The sequence below is a fragment of the Leptopilina boulardi genome, unplaced genomic scaffold (genome assembly GCF_019393585.1).
Source record: "Leptopilina boulardi isolate dan_hultmark-lab unplaced genomic scaffold, ZJU_Lbou_2.1 LbouV2_221, whole genome shotgun sequence".
In the NCBI taxonomy this organism is placed as follows: Eukaryota; Metazoa; Arthropoda; class Insecta; order Hymenoptera; family Figitidae; genus Leptopilina; species Leptopilina boulardi.
This window is the reverse complement of record NW_026137776.1, coordinates 452,382-465,539: the sequence shown is the minus strand read 5'-3', so window position 1 is coordinate 465,539 and position 13,158 is coordinate 452,382. Positions and strand designations below refer to the sequence as shown.

Here is a 13,158-nt window from a genome sequence, read left to right as displayed (position 1 = left end):
AAATAAAATTAATCAAAAAATGAATTTTTTAAATTACATTTCATATAAAAATAGTTGAATCATAACTCATAATAACAATGCAAAGTATATTCAAAAGAAACAATTATTTCTATAACGTTGGCAACATTGAGCCTAAGAATGCGCTTTTGTGGAATATGCCGAATTGCCGATTGCCGAATATGCGTGTAGGTTAGGTTAGGTTAGGTTAGATTCATGCTTTATTTACTGTTGACTTTGTGCTAAATGTGTTAAAAATTTGTTATTTTCACTTGCAAATTGTAAAAAATTAATTATCAAAATGGCTATGGCAATGCTGCAACGTCGGGCAAATGTAAGTATTACAAAAAATATTAATTTTGATATGTAATTTTAGAAATTTTTACCAAAATATTATCGCTAATATAACCTCTTTACTTATGTACTGAGAAAAATTTCAATAAACTGTTAATAAATTGAAAAAATGGTTTGCAAATCATTTTTTTTTTATTTGTTTTTTGTGAAAGTAGTAAGAATTTTGATTTGTGAATTAACTGAAAAGTGTACTTATTGATGCGAAACAACATCGATACGACGTTTAACGTATAGTAATGTGACACAAATGTAAATAAACTTAATTTTTTGTTAATCTATTTAACGTTGGAAATATTTCTTCATAACGTTGTAATCTTACAGTCAGGTTTTTTTAATTAAACAATTTCTTTGCAAAATATTCGTTTATGTGAAATTTGAAAATTGTCTCATCATAACCTTAACTCACTTACACAGTTCTCGTATATATATTATTTAGTTTTTATGCATTTTCAGTGTTATTTATAATAATTATTGTTAGAAAGAAAATATCATTGTATTATTTATTTCAGGTAAGGCTGCCCCCAGAAGTAAATAGAATTCTCTATGTGAGAAATTTGCCTTATAAAATTAGCGCAGAAGAAATGTACGATATTTTCGGGAAATACGGAGCCATTAGACAAATTAGAGTGTTAGTAAATTTTTTCTATTCTTTATTCAAATTAAGTAGTCTATAAAAATAACAATATTTTCATATTAAATTTTCCAGGGCTGATAAAAACTCATTATTTAAAAAGAAAAACCGATTTTTTCAAATTTAAATCTGATTTTTTTTTTTTATTTAAATCGAATTTATTTTTACTTACGTTCAATTTTTCAAAAGTTTCATTTTGTTAATAAATACCGATAAATTCAATAATATAAGCATCAGGAAATATTAAAAAAAAAATTGCAAGGAAAATAAAATTTTTGAATTAAAAATTGTTAATTTTTAAAAAATCAATAATTCCGTAAAAAAAATGTTGAGTAATTATAACTTTTTTATTTCAGAATATATTAGAAATTTTATAACAAAATTTAAACTAAAGTTTTTTAAAAAGAAATATTTCTATTTTTGAAAAGTCAATAACTTTGTATGGTAAAATTTATTTATATTAAGTTTAATTAAAAATTAAATTGCCAATACAGGTCAAACAGGCCTCGAATTATACGAATTTTTCGGAATTTTTTTTTCGAAAATACGACTTTTTCGACTTATTTTAATAAAATGCGATTTTTTCGACTTTCTTTTTTGCATTTTTTTTTACAAAATTTTTAAACGAAATGCGTTTTTTTTAGTGTACAATGCAGATATTCTTCATATCTTTTTTATTTCAATTATTTAACAAATTTTTAACTGAAATAATTTTAAATTATTTTTCAATTAAAAATTTTATTAAATTCAACAATTGTTTACAATTTAAAAAATAATGAAATAAAATTACCAAAAAATTTCAATTTAAAACCTTTTAAAATTTATTATTATTAAAATATTCCATCTAAAACTTTTTGAAATTTAATAATTTCAATTATTATTCCTACGAAATTTAATTATTTTTAATGATTTAAAATTTTTTATAATATTCTTCGAAAATTCAATTATCTGAATGCATTTTCCAATTAAAAAATTTTTAATTCAAATTTTTGTCTGTAATTTCTAATAAATTCTTCTCCACCAAAAATTGCAATTAAAAATCACTTGAAGTTCAATTAATTTCAAAATTCTGAATTATAAATCTTTGAAAATTCAATTATTTAAAAAAGTTTCAAATAAAAACTCTTAAATTGAATTGTTGTCAGAATTTTTTTTTTAGAAACTTGTTCTACTTAATTAAAATTTTGAAAATTTACGTCTTCGATTCTGAAATATTCGAAATAAATATTCATGAAAATATTTCTATAGAATTATTTTTATTAAGGAATTAATAAAATGGATTTAAAATCTAATAACATTAATTATTATTAAAAGTAAAATACTTATTAACTAATTAAATTTAATTAAAATAAAAAAATCGACTTTTTTTGGAATGTAAATCGACTAAAACAACTTTTTTTGCGCCTTAAAGTCGATTCGAGGCTTGGTTAAAAGATGATTTTTAAAATTTAGAGTATCTAGAATTGAATGCAGAAAATAAATTAAATATAAAATTAAAAATATGTTTAAAAAATTTTAATATTAGAGATTTTTTGATTTAAACGAAGCTGAAGTATGTAACGTTTATGATAAACAATTTTAAAAAAAATAATTTTTTAAAATGAAAAATTCTATAATTTTTTGCCTAAAAAATATTTCTTGTATTTTTCATTAATCAACAAATTATAAAAAAATATTTTTTAGTCAAAAAATTATAGAATTTTTCATTTTAAAAAATTGTTTCTTTAAAAATCGTTTATCATAAATGTTGCGTATTTCAGCTTCGTTGATTTAAATTATTGCAGCCCTGAAATTTGTCGTTTTTATTGAATTTTTCTAAAAGTAAATGAAATATTATTTTTACAGAGGTAATACTGCTGAAACACGAGGCACTGCATTTGTTGTATACGAGGATATTTTTGATGCTAAAAATGCATGTGATCACTTAAGTGGTTTCAATGTTTGTAATCGATATTTAGTAGTTTTGTACTATCAAAGTAATAAGGCATTCAAGAGAGTTGACTTGGACAAAAAGCAAGACGAACTAGAGAAACTAAAAACTAAATTTAATCTCGATGAGAAGAAATAAGACGGTAAGATAAATAAAAAAAAAAAAATGTTTTATACTAAAATTGTTTTGCATTTAAGAAATTATTACTTGTAAATGTTTAAATTGTAAAATATTATGATAGAAAATTTTAAACACATAAAAAACACAATTATCAAATTTTAGTGTATTATTATGCAATTTTTTTATAAGTATTTTTAAGCTTGATATCGTCATAAAAATTTATTTCGATGAAAAATAATATTAATGTTCCTTTCTTGCATTTTATTTATTTTAAAATAATTTAAATGATTTTTTTCAACAGTTAATAATTTTTTTCTTCCAATATTGCATTGTGAGATATTATTTTAATTCGATAAAAAATTTTAATTAAAATATTTTCATATTAAGGGATGGTAACAGTGAAATTGAAATTTTCGTCGTTTTACTTAAAATTCAGGAAAAATTGAAATTTTTACTTCTTTCACAATTTTTAATATTTTTTATCGACAATTTTTTTACACTTTTCTTATGATTTTGAACAATCAATCGTATGGATTTTAAAAAAAAATTCAAAATGATCAAAAATATATATTTAAAAAAAATTTTTATAATATGTAAAATATTTTTGAATTCTAAATAATGTTAGAAAAAAAATTCAGCCTAATAACAATGAAAATTTCAATACGTTAAAATTCCTGTGGTCCCTTCATTTAAAATTGATTCAATTTTTATCTTCATCGAAGATAAAAAGAAAAATAGTAATCTTTATTTCTGAGCGACGCAAAATTGTCAGTTTCCATATTTGTAAAAAGAGACAAAAAACGCAGTTGAGAGCAAAAATGTCGGCGCATTAAAAGTCTGTAATTAAACGACTTTCACAGTTGCTTTCGTGGAATTGAATGATTCGTTGTAACTTACTTGTGAAGCCCTCTTTTTTGGCGAATGAAATCATTTCACTTTCTAATATTTTATGAATTTTTTTTTGTTTTGCTTCAAAATGATATTCTTTTATCTCAATTTTTTTTAATCTAATTTTTATTGATCCCTATAAAATTTTCATATCATTTAACAATGGATTTAAAAAAATTAAAAATTACTATTTACAATTCTTGTTTATTTTTTTTCTGTAATCTATTATTAGCAAAAACGAAAACTAGTTTCGCGAGATATTTATACGAAGAGAATTTTTTGTTTTTTTAGTCTGAAAAATGTAGACTACATTTTGATGATGTCATTCTAAAAATTGTGAATGTTTTTTTTTATAAACGTTAAAATAAATTAATAGTATTAAAGAAAAATATAAAAAAAGCATAAAAAATATCAGACATTTTTTTTTTAATTTTAATTTATTGAAACCTTGCGCGCGTGTAGATTTCATTTTTAGACTTCCATTTTTAAATTCAATTATTTAAAATAATTTTAATATTTTTCTTATTCAATTAATTTTAATATTCAATTACTTTAAAGAATTTTTTTTTACTCGCAACTTTATTTATGTAGGAAATAAATTTATTATAATAAACAAATAATTAAATTTTAAAAAACAGAAACAAAAAATTTTAGTGATTCTTGTGATTTATAAAATGAAAAAATGTATAATAAATTTAATTTTCATAATTTTTAACTAAAATTTTTTTCTAAATTAATTACTTTCAATAATTTTAATGAAATTTCTCACAAATTGAATTATCTTAAACTATTTTTCAATTAAAAATTTTCTGAAATTGAACAATTGTTTTCAATTTTAAAAAAATCAAATAAAATTACCAAAAATTTGAATTTAAAATTTGCCATCTAAAACTTTTTGAAAATTTAATAATTTCAATTATAATAATTCTTCCGAATTTCTATTATTTTTTAATGATTTTTATAATATGCTTCGAAAATTCAATTAACTGAAAGCATTTTTCAATTTAAAAAAAAACGTTTGAAATTTAATTTTTGCTTATAATTTCCAATAAAGTCTTCAGTAACAGAAATAACAGAAAATTTGAAACAATTATCTCTTAAAGTTCAATTACTTTAAAAAAATTGAAATGTAAATCTTCGACATATCAATTATTTGCAAAATTTGAATCATAATTTGTCGAAAATTTATTTTTTCAAAAAATCTCAATAAAAATTAGGTAAAAATTAATTTTTTTTCATAATTTGAATTTAAATCTTTCAAAAATTAAATTATTTATAAAAAATTAAGTTCAATTTAGACAAAAATTCAATTTTCAATAATTTTAGTTCAAATCTACTATAAATTAAATTATTTCCAAAAAATTATTTATTGTCGGTCAAAAATTCTATTATTTTCTAAAAATTTAATTATTTTTCAAAATTATAATTAGTTAAAAACTTAAAAAAAAAAAAAAAAAATCAATGAAAATCAGGCAAAAATTTGCATATTTTCCAAATTTTTAATAAAAATACCAATTTAATAATTGTTTTAAATTAAAAAAAAAATTGTCAATTAAAATTACAAAAAATGTTCAATTCAAAATCACTTGAAATTGAATTATTTTCAAAAATTTTAATTTAAAACCTTTTAAAATTTAATTGTTTCTACAAAATTTTCATCTAATTTCATCTAAATTCAATTCTGTAAAATTTAATTATTGCCCGAAATTTAACAAAATATTTTAAAATTCAATTATTTAAAAAAGTTTCAAATAAAAACTATAGAATTAAATTGTTGTCAGAAATTAGAAAAAAGAAACGACAGAAATTTAAATTAGCAGACAATTTTTTTCAAATTTAAAATCTTTTACAATTTAATTATTTAAAAATCTATAAAACTTAATTATTGTCCGGAATTTGTTTCATCATTAAAACTAAAAACAGTGACAAAACTTTTAATTCAAATAAATTGCTTAAATACGACTTCAAAAAATTTTAAAAATTGAACTTTGAGAATATTTTTTTTTAGAAATTTATTTGAATTAATTAAAACTAGCAAAATTAAACGCGCGCAAGCGCGCCAAATTGAATATTTCATTGTTTGTTATAAAGAAATTAAAGATTAATATTATCAATAATAATTTAATTTATTAGAATATTATTACATATTAAATGATAATAATGAAAATTATATGTTTACAGGCCTCGGATTATACGACTTTTTCCGCCTTTTTTCAAAAATTATCGACTTTTATCGACTTATTTTAATAAAATGTGACATTTTTTTACATTTGAAAAAAAATGTAAATAAAATAAATTTTTTAGTATAAAATGTAGATCTTCTTCAGATCTTCTTCAATTCAATTATTTAACAAATTTTGAACTAAAATGATTCTTCACTAAATTAATTATTTTTAATAATTTTAATGAAATATATCACAAATTCAATTATATCAAAATTATTTTTCAATTAAAATTTTTATGAAATTTAACAATTGTTTATAATTTAAAAAAAAATATCACAATAAAATTGAATTATTTTTTAAAAATTTCAATTCAAAATAAACTATAATTCAATTATTACCCGAAATTTTAATTCAAAATCAATTAAAAATCCAATAATTATCCAAAATTTTCAATTTAAAATTTAATTATTTACCAAGTTTTTAATTTAAAATAAAATAAAATTCAATTATATCTAAAACTTCTATTCAAAATTAATTATCCAAATTTTCAATCAAAAATTAACTTCAATTAAATTATTATCCAAAATTTCAATTAAAATTCAATTATTTCCCAAAATTTTCATTTCACAATGAACTGAAATTCAATTATTTTCCAAATTTAAAATCAAATAAAATTTAATTATTCTCAAAAATTTGAATTCAAAATTAATTGAATTTTCAATATTTTAAATTTAAAAGCATCTAAAATTTAATTATTTCTAAAATTTTCCATCGAGATTTTTTTTTTTTTGAAATTTAATAATTTCAATTATAACTCTAAGGAAATTCAATTATTTTTAACTATTTTAATAATATTCTTTGAAATTTCAACTATCTGAAAGCATTTTTCAATTAAAAATGATTTTCAAATTATTGTATTTTATCCGCATTTTCTAATAAATTTTTAGTGAAATCATCTAAAATTTTAATTACAAAATACTTAAAGTTTCAATTAATTTCAAAAATCTCAATTTTAAATCTTTGAAAATTCAATTAAATTTAAAAAATGTTTTCCAAAAATTGTTTGATAAATTATTTCTAGTTCTGTAAAATTTAATTATTGTTTGAAAATTAACAATATCTTTTGAAATTTAATAATTTCTAAAAATTTCAACTTTAACCCTTCGAAAAGGATTATTATTTAAAAAAAAATTTTTTTTTAAAATCTAAAATATTTTTGTTAAAATAAAAAACAAATTCACTTTTTTTTTGAATATAAATCGACTAAAAGGACTTTTTGTGTCTTTAAGTTAATTCGAGGCCTGTGTTTTTATAATTAATATTTAATAGGTATTCGTTGGCCCCTGGTACCTTAAAAATTAATTTTTAAAAATTAATTTTTTTCAAAATACTATCTTGTACGAAATTTCCTGGCGCATTTTTTTTCTCAACATAAATTTTTTGTATTTGTATACAGTTTTTGAATCAATATAGAACTTTAAAAAAAATTTCGTTGGTAAACGTTGTGTACTTCAGCTTCGTGAATTGAATTTTGGAATTTTAAAGAAACTTATTCCGAAATTTGGAAACACAATTATACAACTTTGGTAAAAATGAGAAAAAGAATTGTCAAAATTTGACACCTCATAAGATTACTATTCAAAAAAACACGTGAAATCAGAAAAGGCCAACTTCAAGTTAGGACAGAAGGACAGACCAAGCATTTTATTATTATATAATTTTGAAAATTTGTCTTAGTTCGATTCTGAAATATTCGAAATAAATTTTTATTGGTAATATTCAAGGAATTAATATATTGAATTTAATATCTACTAACAATTATTTAAAGTAAAATATTTATTAACTAATTAAATTTAATTGAAATAAAATAATCGACTTTTTTTTTGGAAATGTAAATCGACTAAAACGCCTTTTTTTGCTCCCAAATTAGAAGTTTATCAATAATGTGCTCGATAGAGTTAATTTTTAAGAAAAGAACAATTTTTATTCATTTATTTTATTATTTTTTGTTTCTTTTGCAGAATTTACTAAACAGAACGAATCAAAGAAGAGGAAAAAAATTGGATTCTCAACTATTTGCAAATATTATAGAAAAATAGGATTGTCATTTGTCAGATAAATTGTCTGAAGCGTTCAATCCAAAACAGTTGACTTATCAACGAATGCAATCTTTGAATGTGTATGATAATTCTCTATTTCGTGACAAATTACATAAATATGTGTGTATTAAGTTGAGACAGGCGCGTTTTCAGTCAGCCACCCGCACACAAAGAGACGAGTCGATGGTCTCTTGTGGACTGCATATATATATATGTAGTGTTGAGTCGTTCCCGTCGTGGGGGAATTACGTATTTGCGACTGGTTTTTTTTTTTTTTTTTTTTTTTCTCTTATTCGCGTAAATAACAAGTCGATCTGATGTTGTCAACAAAGTATGAGAATTACCAACGAACGTGAATTACATATATAAATAATACCAAATGTCATATGAGTGTTGTGGAGACGGCCATGCCGCAGGTGATACATTTCTAACATCATTGAGTGAATTTTATAAAATTATTTTCAATTTTCCTGATAAATTTTCAGAATTTTTCAATTCTACCAATCATCTATTGTGGTTTACTTTTATTTTGTTGAGCTTATTTTTTTTAATTATTGTGATAGTAAATTATTTTTTCTCATCAACTTATTTCCCATTGGCTGACAATTGGTTGTTGCGCGATAGGTCGCGTGGCGCTGAACCTCATTGCGGCGAGGAAAATCGTTTACTATCGAAGAGTATTTTACCGGGTCCCTCGACAGAAAGGGTCATGAATGAACTAGAGAAATGACGAGAGAGAGGAGGGAAAGGAGGGATCTGCCTGCTTTCTTGTTCGCATGCTTTAAAAGAGGTGAGTGTATGCAATAATATGTATGTGTGTGTGTATGCATCTCTCTCCCCCCCCTCCAATGTGTTGCTCCAAAAGATCAACGTTGTATAACTTATTCAAGTTCAAGATCATCAGATACTTGTACTTCATTTCTAACAAGAGTCTAATAGAATGTAATAGAGTAAAATAGAACTTTTTCAAAATTCAGATATTGATCATTTTTTTTTGCTAGTATTAACAAAATAAACATACGAATTCAAGATTAAAGGGGTTTAGATTTTTTTATAAAACAATTATGTTGTACATTTATAATGTAATAATAAATAATAATCTACTTTGAAAGTATGAGGATTAAATTTTTTTTAAAAATCTTAGATGTGGATGGAATATTAAAAATAAAAATAATAAAAAATAAAATACCTATTAAAAATTTAAAAAAAAAATTCTAAAATTATTAGCAAAAAAAAAAAAACTTACACAATTAAATTGCCAAAAAAATAAAAATAGGCCTTGAATTATATGACTTTTTTCGACTTATTTTACAAAATAAAATTAATAATTAATTTATTAAATTTTTAAAAAATACCTACAATTTTTTTAGTACAAAATTCAATTATTACAAAAATTTGAATTTAAAAAGTTTTACGAAATTAATTATTTTGAATCATTTTAATGAAGTATTTCGAATCAATTATTAAAACACTTTTCAATTAAAAATTCTCTAAAATTCAATTAGGTATTGCCTACAAATTTTCAATTTAAAATTTCCTGAATTTTGATTAATTCTTAAAATTTGAACTGTAATTCTTTTGAAATTCATTTATTTTTTAAATTTCTATTTAAAATTCTTCGCCAAATGAATTATTTTTAATAACTTTAACGAAGTTTTTCTAAAATTCAATTATTTAAAATATTTTTTAATTATTTAATTACAATTTTTTAATAAGATTCAATTAATGTCTGTAATTATTAAAAAAAATTTGAATTAATTCAATTTTACGAAAATTTCAATTAAAAATCTCTTGAAATTCAATTATTTCTAAAAATCTTAAATATGTTCAAATTAATTTCAAATTTATTTCAATTAATTTATTTCTTCCAAAATCGAATTATTTTTGAAATTATCTAAAATTCTTCGCCAAATTAATATTTTTCAATAATATTTTAATAATTTCTCTCAATTCGAATTATTTTTATCAAATTCTTCAAAAAGTCAATTATTTAAAACATTTATTGTAGGTGAAAATTCTCCCGTTGAAATATTTTATTTTTAAAAAATGATTGACAATTTTTTTAACCATTTAAACTCCAAACTTTGATAAAATTCTGCTGAAAAAAAGTTTGGTGCAATACATTTTTAAGTAAACAATAATATAAATAGAATAATGAAAAAAATGAAATTGTAACTAAAGTACTGTCATCGTGTTCCTTTGATAAAAGGAACAGTAATAAAAAAAGTCACGATGACTAGATTTATTAATTTACGTGTTATAGTTAATAAAGACAGTATTTATGTATAACTAAGATAATTTTCTTCTTATAATGTGTAATTTCTTAAGGGTATGTGGGAACCTCCCACGTGACCTAGTATGGGAAAATGTGTTTTGGTAGTATGTATACATTTTACTCTGAAATGAGAAAAGATTTTTGTCTAAAATTTTGAGGGATGATAGATTAGGGTACAAGGAATCTCGCTGTTCTCCGAAAAATACATAATTTTGGGTTAAATTATTAAAAAATAAAGTTTAAAAAGTGTGATTTTTAAACGAAAATGAAAAGAAACATAGCGGCGCATACACGGACGTTGCTTGAGTGTGTCAGTGCTCCAGTAAACAGCGCCAATTCGAGCAAGTGGCCGCTGAATGAACTATGATGTAATACATTATTTTACTATTTTTTGCTTTATTTTTATTATTTTTGCGTTAAGTTATGGTAAAGGAGTAGAACAGCAAGATTCATGTACCAAACAAAATCATTTCTCCAAAATTTTAAGCCGAAATCATTTTTTATTTCAGAGAAAGTTTCAAACCACAAAAAAACGTCCTTTGCCCACATACTCTTAAAACGAAATAAATCTTAACTTTTATATGTACTTTAAATAATTAAATATTTTTTAATGAAACTTAAGCTATATTTATAAATTCAAATTAAACCCTTTTCTAAAATTATTATTAGGACACTCATTTATTAGAAATATTTATTTCAGTTAAAGTCGTTGTAACCTATTTGTAGAAAATCTTAATACATACTTAAAAAAAAAACTTAAAATTTCAACGTTTCAAATAATTTCTGGGTGATTCTCCACAAAGATTCATTTTGGATAGATGGAATAATTTAATAAATTCAATAATTTAATTTCTTAGACTTTAAAGCATTGAATCAAATTAAGCTCTGAAAGATTCAATATTTCTGTACATTGATCATGCAGTATTATAACTGTAAAATTCTTCAGTCACCAGAGATTGTAATGCAAAAAAAAAAATTAAAAATCGAAAGTGTCTCTTTTGAGAAAACTCACTTTTTAAGTTTAATTTCAACTTTTTTGTTGCTTCTCTTATAGGTACGTTATTTTTGAGCAGATATTTGAAAAATTTAAGAAAAAATGAACAAATTTCATATATATAGCATAATTTTTAATTTATTAGTACAATAGATTAAAAAATGTCCCAAAAACACACTTCCATCGTTGACGTTAAATTTCAAAAAATCATAACTTCCTTCATTTTTATCAAATAAAAAAATACGTATATCCTTATTTTTCATATAGATTTCGAAAAAAATGTTTCGGGAAAAAAAAATTTTGAATGAAAATCTCCCGTGGAATGCCCCATATAATATAATATATATAAGTATAATATAATAATAAATATAATATAATAATATAATAAATATAATATATGGGGCATTCTATTTTAAAATTATACCCCTAGTAAACAATTGACAATATAAGACATTTTTTAAATAATTATTTCTCCCATTTAATTAAATCAAATTACTTTTGCAATGAGTGGTTTCGAAAGAGAAATTTCTAAACTTTATTATTGTAAAAAAAATTTTTTAAAAAAACGTTTAATTAGCATAAAAAATTTAGTTTGAAGGTTAAACTTATAAATATCTCAAAACACGTTGTCTCCGATTTTGACAAAATCTGTGTCAAAAGAAAGCTTAAATATTCTATTTTTTATTTCCGTAAAGTTTATAATGGACATTTTCGAGAATTTCCAGAGATTAATTAAAATTCTCAGACGTTTCAAAGGTTAAAAAGGGTTGAAATTTGCATGAATAGAGAACCTCTGTTCAAATACAGCGGCATTTGTTTTTACGAAATTTTTAAATAAATAAATTTTAAAACTTCAATTTTAATCTTAATAATTTTTTTAAATTTGAAAAATTTTTAATTGCAAATAGCTAAAGATCAATATATTTATTGTTTACAATATTTTTTTCTCTAATGTCAAGTGATGTAATAATGTAAGGTTAATGGAAATTAAATTTAAAAAACAAAATCCGCTCTTAAAGAAATGGTTCTCCATTCATACAAATTTCAATCCTTTTTAACCTCCGAAACGTCTGAGAATTTTAATTAATTTCTGGAAATTCTCGAAAATGTCCATTATAAACTTTACGGAAATAAAAAATAGAATATTTAAGCTTTCTTTTGACATAGATTTTGCCAAAATCGGAGACAACGTGTTTTGAGATATTTACAAGTTTAACCTTCAAACTAAATTTTTTATACTATTTAAATGTTTTTTTGAAAAAATTTTTTTACAATTGTAAAGTTTAGAAATTTCTCTTTCGAAACCACTCATTGCAAAAGTAATTTGATTTAATTAAATGGGAGAAATAATTATTTAAAAAATGTCTTATATTGTCAATTGTTTACTAAGGGTATAATTTTAAAATAGAATGCCCCATATATGGGTGATTCTCCAGAAACGGGTCACTTTTGAATAAGGAATTTTTTTTTCAAAATTATTTAAAAATACATGTTTATTGCATCCTTTTTATTAATTATGATTGGAACAAGTGATTCTAATAAATATTTGAGCTTAAAAACCGTTTTTAATGTAATTTTAACGATAAATATGTATTGTAGTACTTTCAGCGCAATAGCGTAGCAAGGGCGGCCGGGGCCCCAGGCACCATTGTTTTTGCGCACACATGTAATTAAATTTTTAATATTTAATTTTTCGAGAACAAAA

At 21.5% G+C, this 13,158-nt stretch overlaps 1 protein-coding gene across 1 annotated transcript; it reads left to right on the top strand.

Annotated features, from left to right (window-relative positions):
- The first annotated feature begins 178 nt into the window (after positions 1–178).
- LOC127279670 (splicing factor 3B subunit 6) lies at positions 179–9,298 on the top strand. Its single transcript, XM_051302181.1, has 4 exons — positions 179–331; positions 861–979; positions 2,828–3,054; positions 8,107–9,298. Exons 1-3 carry the CDS (start codon positions 299–301, stop codon positions 3,048–3,050), a joined length of 375 nt encoding a protein of 124 aa, XP_051158138.1. The 5' UTR covers positions 179–298; the 3' UTR covers positions 3,051–3,054; positions 8,107–9,298.
- Positions 9,299–13,158: the final 3,860 nt, after the last annotated feature.

What these genes read in the sequence shown, in the direction of transcription:
- LOC127279670 (XM_051302181.1), top strand. Translation starts at nt 299, where the DNA reads ATGGCTATGGCAATGCTGCAACGTCGGGCAAAT. An exon ending in TGCTGCAACGTCGGGCAAAT is followed by an intron (nt 332 to 860) that starts GTAAGTATTACA and finishes TATTTATTTCAG; the next exon opens with GTAAGGCTGCCCCCAGAAGT. An exon ending in GCCATTAGACAAATTAGAGT is followed by an intron (nt 980 to 2,827) that starts GTTAGTAAATTT and finishes TTATTTTTACAG; the next exon opens with AGGTAATACTGCTGAAACAC.